General features: G+C 42.9%; 2 protein-coding genes across 2 annotated transcripts; both read right to left on the bottom strand.

Moving 5' to 3' along the window:
- Window positions 1-781: 781 nt before the first annotated feature.
- On the bottom strand, window positions 782-4,775 carry akr1a1a (aldo-keto reductase family 1, member A1a (aldehyde reductase)). The gene is made up of 9 exons (XM_063897120.1): window positions 4,672-4,775; window positions 3,378-3,475; window positions 3,171-3,290; window positions 2,619-2,770; window positions 2,325-2,520; window positions 2,192-2,241; window positions 1,459-1,608; window positions 1,224-1,383; window positions 782-937 (listed from the first exon to the last, which is right to left on the bottom strand). The coding sequence occupies exons 2-9, from the start codon at window positions 3,456-3,458 to the stop codon at window positions 872-874; spliced, it is 975 nt and encodes a 324-aa protein (XP_063753190.1). The 5' UTR covers window positions 3,459-3,475; window positions 4,672-4,775; the 3' UTR covers window positions 782-871.
- An 899-nt stretch (window positions 4,776-5,674) lies between these two features.
- Window positions 5,675-14,142, bottom strand: dnajb5 (DnaJ heat shock protein family (Hsp40) member B5). The gene is made up of 3 exons (XM_063896343.1): window positions 13,860-14,142; window positions 12,423-13,078; window positions 5,675-7,625 (listed from the first exon to the last, which is right to left on the bottom strand). The coding sequence occupies exons 1-3, from the start codon at window positions 14,068-14,070 to the stop codon at window positions 7,392-7,394; spliced, it is 1,101 nt and encodes a 366-aa protein (XP_063752413.1). The 5' UTR covers window positions 14,071-14,142; the 3' UTR covers window positions 5,675-7,391.
- Window positions 14,143-19,807: the final 5,665 nt, after the last annotated feature.

Genomic DNA, 19,807 nt, shown 5'->3' with positions numbered 1-19,807 from the left:
TGAGGTCAGCTGACTTCCTGAATATACTGAAGGACCAGGTTATTCCATCCATGGATTCTTTCTTCCCTGATGACACGGGCATTCTCAAAGATGACAATGCCAGGATCCATCGGGGCTCAAATTGTGAAAGAGTGGTTCAGGGAGCATGAGACATCAGTTTCACAAATGGATTGGCCACCACAGAGTCCAGACCTGAACCCGATTGAGAATGTTTGGGATGTGCTGGAGAAGACTTTGCGCGTTGGCCCGAATCTCCCGTTATCAATATACAAATGAATGCAACTCTGGACAGAAATAAATGTTGTGACATTGCAGAAGCTTGTGGAAACGATGCCACAACGAACTGCGTGCCGTAATCAAAGCTAAAGGCGGTCCAACGAATATTAGTGTGACCTTTTTTTTGGCCGGGGAGTGTATTTGATAGTTACCGCAGTGACAGAAAAGAAACATGGAGAGGATACATTATTTTTCACAGTACTTATGCACTGAATTCTACCTGGGTTTTAAAATGATAATTCACTGCTCACCAGTTGTATTCATAAGGGTCACATGGTTGAAAGTTTTAAGCTTCGGGAGCCTTGCTTCTTCAGTGATGTACTTTTGAAAGCGTCTTCACTCTGAAACACGAAGCAGGTGATCAGAGCGGTTGTCCCTCAGAGAGGCAGTTCTGCCACCGGCCACATAGTGTCACTCAGCCAATGGAAGTCACTTTTTCTTAACTGCAATCTCAAAGAATAGAATATAGAATATGTATCATGCATCCCAGGAAAACCAAACCAAATACGCTCAATATTTTAATTTCAGTTTAAACATTTGGTTTCTTCAGTCTGTTCAATCATGTTTAAAACACTATTGCATTTTTTTTGTCGACTCAGTAAGGATCATTGAAGGGGAAATGAGGATGTTCTGCATCCCTCCACACTCTCTTGCCATCCCTCTGTAAAAAAAGAAGAGGGAGTTAGTTTCGCTCACATGGCTACAAACCACAGCCATCAGGAAGTTTGAACCAGAATACGGAAGTCCAGCGTTGCAAGCATGAGTATCCCCTGAGTATATCCGAGGTTCATGGCGATCTGAAACAGGCGGATGTGTCACCCAAGCTGTGTCCTCTGTGAGTCCAAGTTTTAAGTTAATTTTGGACTGAGATGTACATAAAGTTAATATGGGCTCAGCTTTGAATAAACATCCTGTTAAAATGTAGTGAGGTGTCTTCAGTGACTCACCTCCACTGCTGGGACAATAAAGCGCTGGTTGCAGTTGAAGGAATCGACCAGCCTCATGTCGTCTTCTGACAGAGAGAAGTCGAACACCTGCAGGTTCTGCTGGATCCTGGAGGGCGTCACACTTTTTGGGATGCACACCACACCTCTCTGAACATGCCACCTGCCAGGAGGACACCAAAGATTTAATCCAGAGAGGCCAGACAATTTATTTGGAAGTTGAGGCTTTGTGTCTCACCTGAGTACGACCTGGGCTGGTGTTTTCTGGTATCTCTGGGCGATAGCTGCTAGTCGGGGATCCTGCAGCAGACTCTGTTCATCAGGAGAGGCCCAGGGTCTGTCCCCACTGCCCAGAGGACTGTAGGCCGTCACACACACTGCCACGGACCTGAGGAAGAGGTGTGTCCACTGTTACTGTCACAGTGGTGGAGGAAGGAGTAATACCACACTGTCAAAGGACCGGCTTTGTAAATGCATTGCAATGTTTTATCATGAAATTGAACTTAGAAGAATTCAAAGTTAAATTACAAAAGGCAGAATAAGGTCCCATGTTACTATTATACTAGTATATCTGATATAGCTGGATAATCATTTGAATTTCTTTTTTAATGATTGTTTTGTCCAAGCAACATTTCTCAATGATTCGAAACCAATTCATGGGATGGAATCTTTAAAGAAATCATTTAAAAAAAAAGTGAACCTGGAGCTGTGATATGATGTTTTTTGTGAAGAATGACTAAAAGATCAATTTCCCATTAATTGATTAATCAATTAATCTGTTCTTGAGAATAATATTGGGTAGTTTCATCTACAGTAAACACAACTCTCTGAGATGTAGTGGAGCAGAAATATAAAGTAACATAAAAAGAATAGACCCAAGTAAATGACCTTGAACAAGTCAATAAGTAAAAGTAAAACAATAAATTATTGGACTTTAAATAAAATACATGTATATAATGTGCAACACTGACCGACAGTGAAACAGGAGATCTGCTTGAGACAAATACGGATGGCACTCCACCTGTGGCACAATAAGACAAGTTTGTAAGTGTATTAAAACTTTATCATTTGTAAATATTGTGGACTATAAGAGCCAGATAGTACCTGGTTCACCACAGGTGCGTGTCTGGCCGTGCTGATGATGTCGTCCATCTGCCTGGCGTTGAAGTTGGAGAGTCCGATAGCTTTCACCAGACCTTTGTCCACCAGGCTCTCCATGGCCGCCCAAGTGTCTCTGTAGTGTGTGTCAGAGTAACAAATACTTCCATCTTCCCGCCGAGGCATCAGCTCCTTCCCCCGCCTGAAACATCCACATAATGTCACATGTGTCATATCACATCGATCCACACGATGATAACCAAGCACAGACTGAGTCAGTGACTGTGTGTAGCTGCTCACTGGAAGGCCATGGGCCAATGCATGAGGTACAGGTCCAGGTAGGAGAGACCCAGGTGGGCCAGGCTGGTCCTGCACGCCTCCTCTACATCCTCCGGGTCATGTTTGGTGTTCCACAGTTTGGATGTTACAAACACATCCTCACGACGCAGAGCCTGGAGGGAAATTATAATAGGTGTATAAAAGATTTGCAGTTCAATACCTGATAGTTGAAGGATTGAGCTACACGTTTGAACCAGAAACAACGCATGACAAAGTTTCAGCTCTGATATTGATATTCATGAGGTTAATGAGTAAATACTTAATTAGGTTTTGCTAAACTTTGGCCCAATTTTACTTTAATACTTTTGAGTTTTCTCAGTTTTTAATTTCTCAACACTAAGTTTACTCAAATCATGTTCACCCTGTTTGGGCTTAATCAAACTCCACTGTTTGGTTGAGAGCAGCAGAGAAAGCACGTGAGTGGATATTCAGTTACGCTGGTTTTGTCAACTGCTGTTTCCAAAGTCAAAAAAGAACTCAACTCCTGGTTAAAGCTCAACCAAAGTTCCTCACCTTCCCAGAGCCGACCCTGAGGGACAGAGCCTCCCCCACCTCCTGCTCATTGCTGTACGCAGCAGCACAGTCAACGTGTCTGTACCCACAGTCGAACGCTGCCAGCACTGCCTGCTTCACCTGAGGACACAGCGAGACAGACCAAACGCTCTTTCATCATTTCAAGAAATGTGATTCAAAAACTGTGTGAGGGTTTTATAGCTCTACCTGTCCTGGAGCACTCTTCCATGTGCCGAGTCCGACCAAGGGCATCCTCTGCCCCGTGGAGAGGGTCAAAAAGTCGCTCATGTTTCAGCCTTGAATACCTGAGAGAGAAAAGACAGAGACAGAGACGTGTTCAGTTCACATATAGACTCCTGTGGGTCCGGACCCAGTCATCATGACTAAGTACTAATACTTTGTCACTGATTATCACTCACATCTGAGTTCATTAACTCCTGCACTTCAGCCGAGGCCGAAGTAACTAAGTACACTTACACAAGTACTGTACTTAAGTACCATTTTGAGATACTAGTACTTTAAATTGGTTGCTACTTAGTACTTCTACCCCACTTCAATTCAGAGGTAAACATAATACTTTTACTCCACTCGTTTATTCGATACCTTTAGTTACTTTTGGATTAATGAAATATAATCAACACTTAAAAAGTAAATTCACAAGCTACCCTGCAGTGATTCAAACTAGGTGCTCCTTTACCAGCTTTAATACACACATTAATGCATCAACAATTATTATAAAAAAAATACGATATATATTGTTCTGAAATGGACCAATCTGCATAATGAGTACTTTTACTTTTGGTGCTTTAAATATATTTTGATGCCAATCATTTTCTACTCTTACTTGAGTAAAATGTTGATTGCAGGACTACACTATTCCTGCACTCTGGTACTTCTACTTTTACTTAACTACAAGATCTGAGTACTTTTTCCCCCTCTGTCTGTGTGTGTACATACACTCCAGCCATTAGCCATCACACGTGTATATAAAAAGAAACCCCACAAAGCAGCCAAATGAATCATAATTTGGTGTTCATGCTTTCGTTGTTTGTTTTATGCACTCTGTGTGTTTCAGTGGTGATATAAACCCGCTGTGAACCCAGCCTTATAGCCAGAAATAGATGATTCAGGTATTTGGCATTAGTCACAGAGCGGTGTTACTGCAGCACATCTCACAGCCTTCCCATCGTTCGCTAATGGTCTGCTATATTCTTACCATGTGATGCGCAAACACACACACACACACACACACACACACACACACACACACACACACACACACACACACACACACACACACACACACACACACACACACACACACACACACACACACACACACACACACCACTGAATTTGTTTCACATGATCGGGTGAGTTAACACAGATCACCTGCCTCCTGACAGCAGCAGGACACAGCATGTCATTCACTAATGCTTTACATCGAACAGGAAATGAGTTATTGTCTAATTATTTTTCATGTTCAGACTTCAGTTCCTACCTGTAATCGCTCTCGTAGACAGGGCAGTGATCAGTGGAGGGTATAGCTGCTCATCTGGATTTTAACAGGCTGAGGTCAAAGTCTGCCCCCGCTGTTTATCTGTAACTCAAACTCATGGAAAATGGCCAAACTCTGCTCAGCAAAATAACAGAAAGTTAAATATTTATTGGCAATGTTTGATCAAACAAGATTCTTAAACAATTTCTTATCTCCATTTGTTGGTTTTAGCAGATCAGTTAGTTTGTTCACGAACACACACACACACACACACACACACACACACACACACACACACACACACACACACACACACACACACACACACACACACACACACACACACACACACACACACACACACACACACACACACACACACATCCTTTAATTTCAGGGTGTTATTGATCTAATTCTGGGTTGAGAAACGTGATTATTATTCCAGCATGATTATAACTGTATTAAGGTTTATGATCATCTTTATTCCTCAATATCTCTGCCACACATATCTGTACCAACAGAGAATAAGCTGTAGTGGAAGAAGTATGTTACTATTGTAACAGGTCAGTTGTTTATACAGATCAGTTGTTTGGTCCACTGGTTATGAACCTAGGGGCCCCTCTCAAGGAGCCACGTCAGACAGGAAGGCAGAAAAAGTCATGCATCATACACTTTTTAATACATTTTTTAGGCTGGTCTTTAACGATTAATATTGTCAAACTTGACCTTTTCGAATCACAGATATCAAGAGAGAAGATATTAGGTGTCTAGAGTGAAAAATTATCTTGGACCGAACTGCTTTAATTTACCAAACTATTATCCCAAAGTATTTTCCAAGCAAATCCTGTTTCATTATGAAAAATCTTGAATCTCAAAACTCCCTAGTGTTGTGTAAACATATGTGAACATACTCATTAAAGTAAAAATGTGGGGTGCACACACTGTAATACCAACATACTCAGGGAGGTGATCACTTTTGGAAGAGAAACTCAAATGACACACACTGTTAAGTTCACACATTTGGTTTATTTGTAGCTATTTTGAAAAGGTTATAAATATCGTTGAATGCACATAAGCAGTGACAGGCTTCCATCAGCTGCACGTGTGCTTTCTGGTTGTCGCCACAGTCCAGCGGCCCCGGAGGCCCTGAGCCGCAGGACGCTCACTAAAAAGTCATTCAAGTCTTTCCCACCATCGTAAAGTAAGTCAGTTTGTCTTGAATGACATAAAAGTGCATTTATCAACACGTTGCATTCAAACATTTCCCCAGTGACGTGATATATGACCTTCTACTGCTGCCATTCTCACACATACATCCTATCATTGCCTTACAGTAGGAGGAGCTGAAGATGGTTTCAGAGCCCCCTGCAGCTCACACAGAGAACAGCAGCTGCAATATAAAAACGTTTCCTAAACAGGGCTTTCTACTTGAAAACAGATTTGATGTACACATGTTACAGAGGAAAGGAGCAGATATCAAAAGCCAAGAAACCAAGTAGACACAGAATTGGTCTATTTTGGCACTGCCCCCAGTAGCACCGAGATATGGCCTTCAAACGGCACAGGAGAAAGCAGAATAAACACAACACGGTTTTCCCAGAGAAAGCTCCTCTGTTTACTATGGACTACAGATTTATTTCTCTGAGATATCCAACCTGTACTTGTATGGCACTTAACAGGGCTGCACTGGCAAATTTCAGCAATTTTGTAACAAATCTCTCCAAAAATGTCCATAAAAGTTTAATATGGTGATTGACATTACATTGCTTACTGAAGGTTGTCCAAGATCACCAGTTGTTATTGTCTAAAACAGCATAGGGCATTGTCTGTGCTGGTCGTGTTTATTACAGTATAATGTGCGTGTGTGTGTGTGTGTTCACATACATGTTATGAAACCGTGCTAAGGCACCTGCATGTCCCTCAGTTAGTAAGTCAGGCAGTTCAGAAGGGAAAGCACCCATAATGTGTATATTGTATTGTCCGAGCTTACACTGCTGTTATTGTCCATGATTGTCATTCCCAGATTGTCAAATGAAGCTGAGATTGGCTTATGTTGTTTGGAGTAAAGCTGGACTATAAATGCGCAGTGAATCACGCATCTGAATACAGCTCATTATAGGAGACGACAAAATGAAATACAGAATAGCAGGTGGCAAAGGGAGGGGGTTACGTTAAAACTAGGGGTTTGCACTGAACACACTGCTGGTACACTCAAGGTAAAAATAAATAATCATCCGCAAAACTTACTTGGGAAAGAAAAACCCTTGTAAAAAGTTTAATTTAAAAAACAAGATCCTACGCTTTATCCTATCACAAAAAGTTGAGGATCAGAGAGTCGGACAGCATATAAAACCCACTGACAAATCCGTAAAAAACTGTGTTAAGAAGAGACTGTTGAAAGCCAGCTCATGGTGCTGAGCCCGTCCTCAACACAACTCCGCTGCTCGGCTTATCGTGTGTGTGTTTAAATGGGCTTGAAAACAAAACAAAGATAAATAATTACATCCTGATTCTGCCGTTCATCTTGGCATCTTCTTTCTTCATCCTCCCACTGAAAAGTCCCTTCAAACAACAGTGTCTGTTTTTAGCTGAGGACTGAGGACTATAAGTGAGAAGGGAAACTACAATAAGGGACAGAATTGGAGTACTAGAGTTTGTCCTTTTTGGGTTTGGGTCATTCAGTCTCAAGTGAGGTAATGGGGGGTGGGTAAAGGTGAGTCCCCCTATGACTGGGGGAGATGTTGTCTGATAATTTCTCTGGACTGAGGGGGGATTCTGTCGGGAAAACGGACAGAAAACTCCACAATGAGGTCACCGCGCTGTGACGGGTTCTTTGGGAAAGGCAGGCCCTCCCCTCTGAGTCGCTTCACCGTCCCGGGCTTGATGATGTCGTGACACGGGAGAGAGATGATGCGGTTTTCCAATGTGGGAATGCTAACTGTGCAGCCACACAACGCCTGGAGAGGAAGACAGGAAACGGTTCCAATTTAAATCAGAATTTTAAGTAGCTTTTCACATACAAGGAATTTACTTAGTTTTTTTTGTTTACATAGATAAAGAAAGATAAAATAAATTCTTAAATAAAAGGTAAATAAAAATGTTTGAAAAAACGTTTGTGAAAATGTTTCTAAGAAATATAAATATAGGAAAAAGAAAACAACACGACTATGACAAATTACTATGAAGGAATAGTATAATATTCGCAGTATATCTGGTTTAAAAGCAGAAGAGCAGTGCAGTTAAAAGTTTGAATAGGAATGAAATGCCAAAGCCGTGAATATCTGAATGACTTCATGTTTCCATTAGCTCAAGACTTTAGCTTATCTTCTCTCAGTATGTCATCCGAACATTTCAAACTTCCATATGTTCTCTGTCTTAGTTCATTCTGAGAGAGAGTGTGTGTGTGTGTGTGTGTGTGTGTGTGTGTGTGTGTGTGTGTGTGTGTGTGTGTGTGTGTGTGTGTGTGTGTGTGTGTGAAAGGGATAGTCAGAAATATTGTTAGTGTTGATGACAGCGCTGTGGGGTCTTCACAACAGTATTAGGAAAACATGAGTTGACAGTAGAAATGTTTTGTAGTTTCTGTGTGTGTGTGTGTGTGTGTGTGTGTGTGTGTGCGTGTGGGTGGGTGTAGGTAGAAGAGGTGTGTGTGCTTGAGTGTGTAGTTGTGTGAGTGTTGGAGGGGCTTCACATTGCACAAGGGGACTAATTTTAGCAACGGTCTCATAGGCGGGACTAATGAAGTGAGGCAGGAATCGGCTGAGCTCGTAAATAGTTGGAGGGCTTGTCAGTTTGGCTGGCAGGGCAAGGAGAGAAACACAGACCCACAGACCCACAGACGCACAGACACACACACACACACACACACACACACACACACACACACACACACACACACACACACACACACACACACACACACACACACACACACACACACACACACACACACATTAAGCCTCACCTCCTTATCACACTGCCTGGTGAGGGCTAAACTAAACATGGAAAACTGCAGTTATCACAACCTCACAGGCTTTCCAGTGAGCATCACCCGCTAGATTTGCAGGAAATAAAAATACCCATTAAAGTTAATGACTCTGTGAATGAATATCCTGGTGAATAAAAACTTTACTTATATAATGCATTACCAAGCAACTGTTACAAAATGATTTACTTCACAAAATAAGTTCATTGAATAAATACCATTAATGTGGGCAGAGAGGAACGCAGAGGGACATTGTGGTTGACCTAATTCACTGGGATTGAAAGGGTTCCTTTTTATGAATATTGAACAACAAATTGGAGACTTAAATGACCCACTGTTAGAAAAGAAGATATCTTAGAACAGGATAAAAATGACTGGGTTCGGGACACTGACCATACGCTGTGAGTCCGGCTAATGGCCTTTGCTTAACATAACATATTTCAGCAAAATCGCCAAATGGTGGTGGTTGTTCGGGAACCATGAATCCCTTTCAGGCAGAGGTAATGGCATGTGTAAGAGATGAGATAAATGATGAGATAAAGCATTTGTGTGGTATTGGGGAGAATTAAAAAGACATCAAAAGAGTCTGAATACTGTATTAAGAGAGGAATTCATGCTGAGATGCTCCGCTCATTAATGTCTGAGATACATTTCCTCAAGCTATTAGGCTCATTAAGAAGTTGAGGTACACTTCTCAGTTTTTCCAAAGCATACCAACTCTTTACACTAATTGTCCCGAGGAATTAAGTCTGTCATGATGTAATAGTGATTTTACCAGGATTGGCACATGCTTAACCTCTAACACCAGGTCCCCGTCATTATGTTGTATCAAAGCTGCTGGAGATTTTTTATGTGTAGTCTCGCGTGCTAACAGTCGGACAGAGCAGCTGCTTCACAGGACAGACAAGAGTTTTCCAGCCATGACATCAGCCTCCTTCTACCCGCTACATACATGATAAGTGATTAAGCCAGTGACTGAGATGGAGACTCATCCTCTTGCTATGAACACTTCCATTCACGAACACAAATCTTACACACAGACAAGTTGCCATGACGCTGGGCACACACTGCCAGCTGATATGAAGACCCACTGATTACATAAGCCTGAGCTCAGACAACAGCTCTAGAGACACCCAAACGCACGCACGCACGCACACACACACACACACACACACACACACACACACACACACACACACAACCACACACACACACACACACACACACACACACACACACACACACACACACACACATACACACATACACACATACACACACAACCACACAACCACACACACACACACACACACACACACACACACACACACACACACACACACACACACACACACACACACACACACACACACACACACACACACACACACACACACACTTTGAATTGGCTATACATTTACAGATGACCTTCATTGCTTAGGGTCTCATTCTAATGTTAAACATCTATCTTACATGGCACCCGGCAATTATGATCAGCTGTTTTTAAGCAAAAGGACTTGTTAAAAGTCTCCTCATAATCCACAATTACTTGACTAAGCTTCATTATTCAACTATTCAAGTCGAAGATAACAATCCCCAACTATTTTCGTAATCTCTCACTTGTGTTCCCAAGCAAAAAATGCAGTTTTCAGCTGCTTTTCTCTACATTACATAGCATTACATAGAATATCTCTTGGTTTAGGACTGAAAAAACAGGACATTTAAAGACATCACTTTGGGCTTTGAGAAACTGGGATAGATATATTTCACTATTTCCTGACATTTTATAAAACAAATGATTGATGGAGAAAATAATAAGCAAAGCCGTGGGCCGTCTATTCAGCTTACTGTTGTGTTTAAGTATTTGCATAACAATTGCTAAAATATGCACATGCTTCCTTACTCCCACTGACTGAACATATTCTACCATCGTGGATAAACAATATACTTTGTCTTTTTAATTGATATCAGAAGTGCGGCTGTAAATGGCCTTTAGAGCCTAACAGCTACAGTTAGCACCTACTTGTGTTTTGGACGTGGGTTTTTTGCTGCTGAGCAGAGTGCAGCATGACAGGAGCTAGAAATGCACAGCCACAGATGATACCGACACACTGCAGAGGAACCAATAACGCCAGAAAGATCCAAATATAGGTTCATCTCAGTGAAATCAATGTGTCAAATTCCTGCTAAGCTCTCTGTTTCTGTTTACTGCTATCAAGGTGAAGACATCACAAGGCGGCCTCTAGCAAAGCAGAGTCTCCAAGGAGTTTACAGCGAGGTCAAATGAGCTTGGCAGCACTAAATAAAACTGCTCATCGGGACATGCTCCAGGCTGTAAACAAACCTGAGCATGGTGAGTCATACAGGGGGCGAAATGAGACCAGAGACTACACAGTAACTACTGTTGTCATCCTTTACAATGGGCACTGATTGGAAACAATCATCTTGTTGGCCTGGTATATTATATACGGTGCATTGCATAATATCTGCATCATTGTATGTGTGAATGTTACTGTTGCTCTGCTTTCCCTGAATCACATCTTCAAGGAAAGCAGTGCAGAGTGGAGCAGAGGAATATGAGCTCTTATTTGCTTTGGATACTGAATCATCTGACCCACTTCCCTAATATTCCCCGGATACCCCCTCCACCCCCATTCTCAGCTCCCCCTTCTCTCCCCCATCCCGTCTTTAGCTGAATCAGAATTAAGTCTCTTATCTGGCTGCTGTGAGAGCAGAGGACTTAGCTGTGGGACTTCTGCAGTGCAAACTTAATCATTGTGGGTTTGTTCAAGGACCATCTCCTGCTTAGTGCGACTTAATAAACTGCGCTGTGCTCTCATTAAATAGGCTGTCTTCATAGACGTGCAGGCACACTTGTTTGACATTGAATTACCTCTGTGGAGTCAGTGCTGCTTTTAGAGGAAAAATGTTCAAAATTGGTTTGAGTGGATAACAAACTACTCCCCTGACATCTCCGACTCTTTGAGAACACCTGCCATTTAGCCAGCCATGTGAAGTGCGGGCCAGTGAGTGGCAGCGCTATTAGAAACATTAAAGCTTGTGTAATTCACAGACATAGCAGAGCTGTGCTGGACCCGATGCCCTCGTAGGAGCGGCTAATTAAATGTCCTGCCAGTCACATTAATAGCAGCCTGGATTGTCACCACCGTCACACTACAATTAATCTTTAACAACCAAGTGTGTTTGCAAATACCCTTGAAGATGCAAGAGGGTGTGCGCTTAAGAGGATGTTTATGCCTGAGTGTAGTTTTGTTTGTGCCTGTTTGCATGTGTGTTTATGGATATGTATTCATACAGCCGTGCAGAACAAGTGAAGACGATGGCTCTGTGCCGGTCACACAAGGACATCACATTCTGCTGCTCCGATCACACTGCAGCGACAGAGACTGCGCTGCTCACTGATCCTGGCTTCAAGCAACACACACACATGAACACTCCCTCCTTAATATGATATGTATACCCACCTACCCGAGAAATAATAATAGCCTTATATTAAAGTCACATCTTGTGACCATTTGACAAGACAAGAATGATACTAAGAAAAAAGGAGTGAACAAAAAGCGCCATTTTTAGATTTTCATCCAAGGCGTATCAGCTCGATGAATGCATTCTGTTTCTGTTTGCTCCACTTGGAATCAAACTTCCAACCTCAGCAGCATTATCTGCATGCAGACCTGAGAAAAAGAGAGAGCACTATAGATAGACAGATGAGCAGAGGCACAGAAGAGAGAGATGATAGATGAAAACGCACCTCTTTTAGAGTGATCTTGCAGTTAAAAATGATATTGGAACCGTCTCTCTTGAAGTGGACGTGCCCTTTGTCTTTCAGCACAAAGGCTATGTCGGCAGGAATGTTCTCTGGGGTTTCGTCCCCCTCTTTCGGGAAGGTGATCTTGGTCCCCTCCTTCCATCCCTTCTTGATGATTATGTTGAGGATCTTGTCCTCTGTCCTCATGCTGCGGCCATCCGGGTTCAGCCTGCGCCGCGTGATCTTCATGCGCTTCGTGCAGCCGTGGAAGATCTCTTCCAGCGAGACCTTCAGCTCGTGGACCACCGGAGGGTCCTGATGCTTTCGTCCTGTTCCCAGGCGCTCCGAGTGCACCCCCCTCCTCCTGCGGCCCTCTCCTGGGAAGCCGTTGTTCACCCCCGCTGGAAAGCCAAACTGTCTCCCGATATGAGCAAAGGGGTCCTCCTCATCCATGTCCATGTCCTGCTCCATGTCATGGTCGTTGTGAAAGGAGAAACCGTTGGAGCGGCTGTGGCTGCGGTTGGAGCCAAAAAACATGTCGAAGGGGTTGGAGCCGCCAAAAAAGGAGGCAAAGGTGGCGTGGGGGTCACCGTGGAAGGTGTAGTGGTACGTTGAGCTGCCAGGAACACCTGAAGTGCTGCTGCCGCCATTCCTCAAACCTGAAAGAAAAAGGAGAGGGAGGAACGTGAGACCTCATCTGCTAAATCAAACACACACCATGCTGAAACACACATAAAAATGAAGTCAGATACCAGACACAGTGTTCAGAAAATACTTTGTGTGGGTAAGAGCACAGCCCACGTGGGCAGCTGAATCCCACAGCATCAGTGATCTGGTGGTGGTGGAGGAACTCATCAAATACCAGGTCACTCCATCCAACACACACACCTTTTCAACAGAGACACACATGCATAAAACACCCACAAATGTACAGCAGCCGCAGCTATTCATAACTCAACCACGTAATGATCTTAAGCCATCTGTCTGTCAGCTAACAAACACACACACACACACACACACACACACACACACACACACACACACACACACACACACACACACACACACACACACACACACACACACACACACACACACACACTACACTCACTAGCAGCTGAGGTAGACTATGAGGTATTAGAGCTAGTAAGTGTTGTTGACACTAAAGATAACAATCACACACATGTTTCTGCACATGCACACACTTACAAGAAAAGATGGAAGAACACAGTATTATTACCTCAGTGACTGAACCCCCCCCCCCCCCCCATGCCCTTTACTGTGATATAACATGCTGTGTCTGAGCTATTTTGATAACATCTTAGTACATCATAATGCCTGTAAAACAAGGCCTGCACTCTCTGACCGCTTTCACTCTGTGATCCTACACAGACAGACAGGATCAAACCCAGACATGAACCCCCCCTGCCCCCTACTCACCTTCCTCTCCTAGCTGATCATAGACCACCCTCTTCTTGGGGTCGCTGAGTACCTCATAGGCCTCTGCGATCTCCTTGAACTTCTCCTCGGCGTTGGCATCCTTGTTCTTGTCGGGGTGGAAGCGCAGGGCCATGCGCCGGTAGGCCTTCTTGATTTCATCCTCGTTGGAGCCCTTGGCGATGCCCAGGGTCTTGTAGTAGTCCTTTCCCATAGCTGCACACACTGTCGGGATTGGGACCCCCCTCTTCACCTCAGGCTGTAGGTCAGTCTCTGATGAGATGTACAAGGCTACTGTCAGAGTTTAATAACACTTTTCAAAGAAGATGCTGCACAGAGTAGCAGCATAATGTCCTAGCACAGATGTAGAGTTCATTTGAAAGGCTCATCTTCAGAGTTTGCCTGAGAAATCTATTTGGAAATAATTAGATATGGGAACACAGTGTGCTAGTTAAGGCTGCTATATCTCATGTCGATTCATTTTTTGGTCAATAAAATGTCAGAAGATGGTGAAAATTCCACTCAAAGCCAAATATAATATCCTCAACTCAAGGACATATTTAACTGTCAAGGAAAGTTTACTGTCATAAACTAACCAGAAAGTACTCACATTAAAGAAGGAATTAGGCCATTTTAACATCTTCTTTTCTTAAAAAACGATTAACACTATTCTTGATTTCGAAATGTGTTACCTTTTTTGTGTAATAGTTGACAACTATTTCATTAATGGATTCATAGTCAGCGCCACTGTTGGTTTTACTATTTGTTGCTATGGGGATGTGTTCGCTGAGCTGATGCAGAGGAATCCCCTTACCTGCTCTATGAAGAGGATCTCCATACCAGCTCAGCAGGTTAGCTAATAATAACACCAGGGCTGATTTATTTCAAATGCACTTATTTTGAAACGTGATTTTGTGCAATAAATAGAAATGACTTGGCTATTGGCTGATCCCATATCTGCTGCCAGCTGGAGACACAACGTGTCAGACAAACACCTTCACTGCGGAGCCTCTGAGCAGCACACACTGATCCTGTTTCACTAAAAATCAACGGAAAATCCTGGTTACATAAAACGTTATGATAGTATTGTAGTCTGCTAAAAATAATCTATTTCAGACAAAAAGATACCGGTTCGCTATGAAATAAAGAGCCCGTAGTCATAAACTCCGACAATTCACACCAATAATTCATACCACCATTTACACCAACTATTTGGGTTAACCGACCAATAACCCCTACATTATTTCCCATAATGACCCATTCAATGAAAACGATGTGTAAGTGACAGAAAGCCAGGCTCACCACGAGATCGAGACGATTACCAGGATAAAGAAAAGAATGCAATGGAAAACAGAGATAATCCTACCCGAATGCTCAGCTATAAATGAAGAATATCACACCGACATGGTCTCACTTCTGTGTCCTGTTCTCTGCCTGCCGCCCCGGCACTGCTGGTCCTTATAAATTGACGTCAGAACGCCGGGAGGATCACAGTCTCCGAAATAACCGGTGAGCAAACACTGGAGCGCAACTGACGTTTCAGTGGAAAACCTCGGACAACTGCCCAGCCCGCCTGCCATAAACCCACATCCATCACACCAACTGTAAATAGGACCAAAACCACCGGGCTAACATCGGGATTCAAAGGGGAAACCAATTTGGGAAAAAGTTCCTCATGTGGTTCAGTCGTAAATATCGATTATATAGTCAATTAACGAGGTAACACGCTTATATTCCCTAATGTTTCCCATTTATGATCATGCTCTGCCCCATTCCAACATCTGCGGGAGGGAAATCTGCACAGATTAAGACAGCAGCAATATCTTTCACATTTTTTGGTTTCCTTACCGAGCCGGCTGCCTTAATTGTGTCCGATGGTCCTGTCTGAGAGTCTAAAAAAATCCCTTAGCAGTCTGGAGAGCAAACCCAGCCCTCTCAACCAGCAGCCAGCCAGCTCTTTGTTCAGGATCTGCTCACAAACACGCTCAGTACTCACACTGTGAGTTACACTTAAGTTTCATTTAACAATTTCAATTATGAGCAGCTGCATTGCTTTATTTCCCTCATTAATTTACCATTCTTAGCAGGCATGTTAGAGGCAAGGCTTCACTGTTCAGAGACATCATATTTACACAGCGAGAGAGAGAGAGAGACCAGATAAACGACAGAAAAGGAGTCACCTGATAAAAAAAAGCTAAGTGCGTGATCGTGTAGTCGTGCCTGGGTTGGTATACACAGTGCTGAGTCATGTGATGACTTCCAACACACACGATTTTGATCTTCTATCTTTGTAAAGACTGAAGATGTATTAACATGCTAAACACCAAACCCTAAAGTTCACATCCACTTTAAGAAGTTCATCGACTTTAATGTCCTCCACACGCCCAGACTTCCTCAAATCTTAAAATCCATCCATCCATCCATCTTCTCCCGCTTTTCCGTCAGGGTTGCGGAGGTAAAAGCTCCAGCAGATAGCCCCAAACTTTCCTTTCCCTGGCCACATCAACCAGCTCTGACTGGGGGATTCCAAGGCGCTCCCAGGCCAGCGAAGAGATACAGTGGGGCAAAAAAGTATTTAGTCAGCCACCAATTGTGCAAGTTCTCCCATTTAAAAAGATGAGAGAGGCCTGTAATTTTTATCATAGGTACACTTCAACTATGAGAGACAAAATGAGAAAAAAAATCCAGGAAATCACATTGTAGGATTTTTCATGAATTAATTGGTAAATTCCTCAGTAAAATAAGTATTTGGTCACCTACAAACAAGCAAGATTTCTGGCTCTCACAGACCTGTAACTTCTTCTTTAAGAGGCTCCTCTGTCCTCCACTCGTTACCTGTATTAATGGCACCTTTTTGAACTTGTTATCAGTATAAAAGACACCTGTCCACAACCTCAAACAGTCATACTCCAAACTCCACTATGGCCAAGACCAAAGAGCTGTCAAAGGAGACCAGAGACAAAATTGTAGACCTGCATCAGGCTGGGAAAACTGAATCTGCAATAGGTAAGCAGCTTGGTGTGAAGAAATCAACTGTGGGAGCAATTATTAGAAAATGGAAGACATACAAGACCACTGCTAATCTCCCTCGATCTGGGGCTCCACGCAAGATCTCACCCCGTGGGGTCAAAATGATCACAAGAACGGTGAGCAAAAATCCCAGAACCACACGGGGGGGCCTAGTGAATGACCTGCAGAGAGCTGGGACCAAAGTAACAGAGGCTACCATCAGTAACACACTACGCCGCCAGGGACTTAAATCCTGCAGTTCCAGACGTGTCCCCCTGCTTAAGCCAGTACATGTCCAGGCCCCTCTGAAGTTTGCTAGAGGGCATTTGGATGACCCAGAAGAGGATTGGGAGAATGTCATATGGTCAGATGAAACCAAAATAGAACTTTTTGGTAAAAACTCAACTCGTCGTGTTTGGAGGAGAAAGAATGCAGAGTTGTATCCAAAGAACACCATACCTACTGTGAAGCATAGGGGTGGAAACATCATGCTTTGGGGCTGTTTCTCTGCAAAGGGACCAGGATGACTGATCCGTGTAAAGGAAAGAATGAATGGGGCCATGTATCGTGAGATTTTGAGTGAAAACCTCCTTCCATCAGCAAGGGCACTGAAGATGAAGCGTGGCTGGGTCTTTCAATATGACAATGATCCCAAACACACCGCCAGGGCAACGAAGGAGTGGCTTCGTAAGAAGCATTTCAAGGTCCTGGAGTGGCCTAGCCAGTCTCCAGATCTCAACCCCATAGAAAATCTTTGGAGGGAGTTGAAAGTCCGTGTTGCCCAGCGACAGCCCCAAAACATCACTGCTTTAGAGGAGATCTGCATGGAGGAATGGGCCAAAATACCAGCAACAGTGTGTGAAAACCTTGTGAAGACTTACAGAAAACGTTTGATCTCTGTCATTGCCAACAAAGGGTATATAACAAAGTATTGAGATGAACTTTTGTTATTGACCAAATACTTATTTTCCACAATAATTTGAAAATAAATTCTTTAAAAATCAGACAATGTGATTTCCTGGATTTTTTTTTCTCATTCTGTCTCTCATAGTTGAGGTTTACCTATGATGAAAATTACAGGCCTCTCTCATCTTTTTAAATGGGAGAACTTGCACAATTGGTGACTGACTAAATACTTTTTTGCCCCACTGTATAATCCCTCCACCTGGTCCTATGGTCTACCCCTCGGTCTCTTCCCAGCTGGACGTGCCTGGAAAACCTCCCCAGGGAGTGATCCCCCATATTAACACCAAAATAACCCAAATAACCTTAAACCTTGACCCATACTGGGATAATGCTAGGGCAACCTGGGGGGCCTATTCACCAACACTTATTCAATGAAACCAGTTGTAAGGCTAGAGCAACAGGAGTTCTGGGTCAGTTGGACTGGTATGACTGCTTCTGCCACTAATTCACCTTAATACTACACCTTAACTTAACTATACTTTCTAGTTTTTATAGAAACCCCAACATCTTCTTCATGCCCACAATCCAGATATAAACCAACATTAACTTCTATGCTAAAGGTCAAACATTTTAGACTAAATAACAGCCTACAAAGCTTTCTAAAAATAAAACACCACCCGAGAAGGTCTGAGTCATTATTGGTGACTTTCACCGATAAGTACTCAGTGGGGCGAAGTGGTGAAGTGCTTCTGTTCTGCTGGGTCAATGCGAAAGAAGGAAGGAAAGAAAGAAAGATAGACACATTTAAGCCTGAGTCATCCTTCACCACCGGAGTGGCGAGGAGGTGCTAGAAAAGTGGGTGTCTCAATTGGAGGAGCCTGTCAGACACACACAAATAAACGCATGTACTCACACACACATATGCATGTACTCACACACACTAAACATTGAAAAGAAATGCAAGGACATAGACAGAGAGACATTCCTGTGTGTCCAGCTGAGAGTGTGTTTTGGCTTCAGGGAGGGACGTCCGGCCAGTGCAGCTGTCCCAGCAGAGCAACTGGTCAACAGGAGTGTTGTCCATGAGGGCCCTCTGTTCAGGACTCAGGGACATGTTGAAATCTGCACCGGACTATGCCAAATGTATACTACTACTACTACTACAGCTAAATGCTAATGACACACTGTAAGAGAACTAGTTAATGGTTAAAGAAAATAGATATTGGGAATATTACTTTAGCAGAAGTATGTAAATATAATCAAGAAAATGTACTGATAGCAGAATAAAGCAGAAGTAGAAAACAAACCCAAGACATACTCAATCTACTTTATCATTACTCACGCATCAATGTAAAATCAACTTTTTTACCTTTTCAGTTTTAAGTCTTTGCCCATTTGTATAAAACTGCGGCTAATTCTAATTTGTATCAATAATTAATTTGCTAATTACGTCCTTGATTAAAGGTTTGTTTGATTTGTAAGCATTAAACAAATATTATGACCGCTCCAAACTTAACATCATTTGAATGAAAAGCACCAAATCTTCATGTTTCAAGCCATGAAATGTTTTTGCATAATTATTATCAAAACAGTTTTACGAGCTAAAAGAAACTAGTAGCTTAAGCTGTCAGATAATTATAAAACCACAAAGGAGAGTTTAGGAGAGGCGAAAGTTGCATTAAAATGGACAAGTAAAATACAAGTGCTACAAAATGTGCTAGAAATGCACTTTCCACCGCTAGGTTATACAATAAACCTACTCATTACAGTCGGCAGGTCTTGCATAACTTGTCAGATTTCAGAGAATATAATGTGTTCAGTCTGCACAGCGTGTTTGGTTAAAGTCTGCTGCCTTATTGCCAATGATGACCGAGGGGAGCGGATCCTCCATGTGCTGCTCTGATTGCTGAGCGTAGTCTAGGAACAACTGATGCTAGGTTTCCATGGTGACACAAAATCTGCCAGACAGGGATGTGTCTGCCAGGAATACCCTGTCTCAGCAAAGGGTCCTATATGTGTGTTTGAGTGTGTGTGTG

Source organism: Eleginops maclovinus, chromosome 12, assembly GCF_036324505.1.
Source record: "Eleginops maclovinus isolate JMC-PN-2008 ecotype Puerto Natales chromosome 12, JC_Emac_rtc_rv5, whole genome shotgun sequence".
Classification (NCBI taxonomy): Eukaryota; Metazoa; Chordata; class Actinopteri; order Perciformes; family Eleginopidae; genus Eleginops; species Eleginops maclovinus.
The sequence above is the reverse complement of the archived record's forward strand: the minus strand, read 5'-3'. Positions and strand labels throughout refer to the sequence as shown.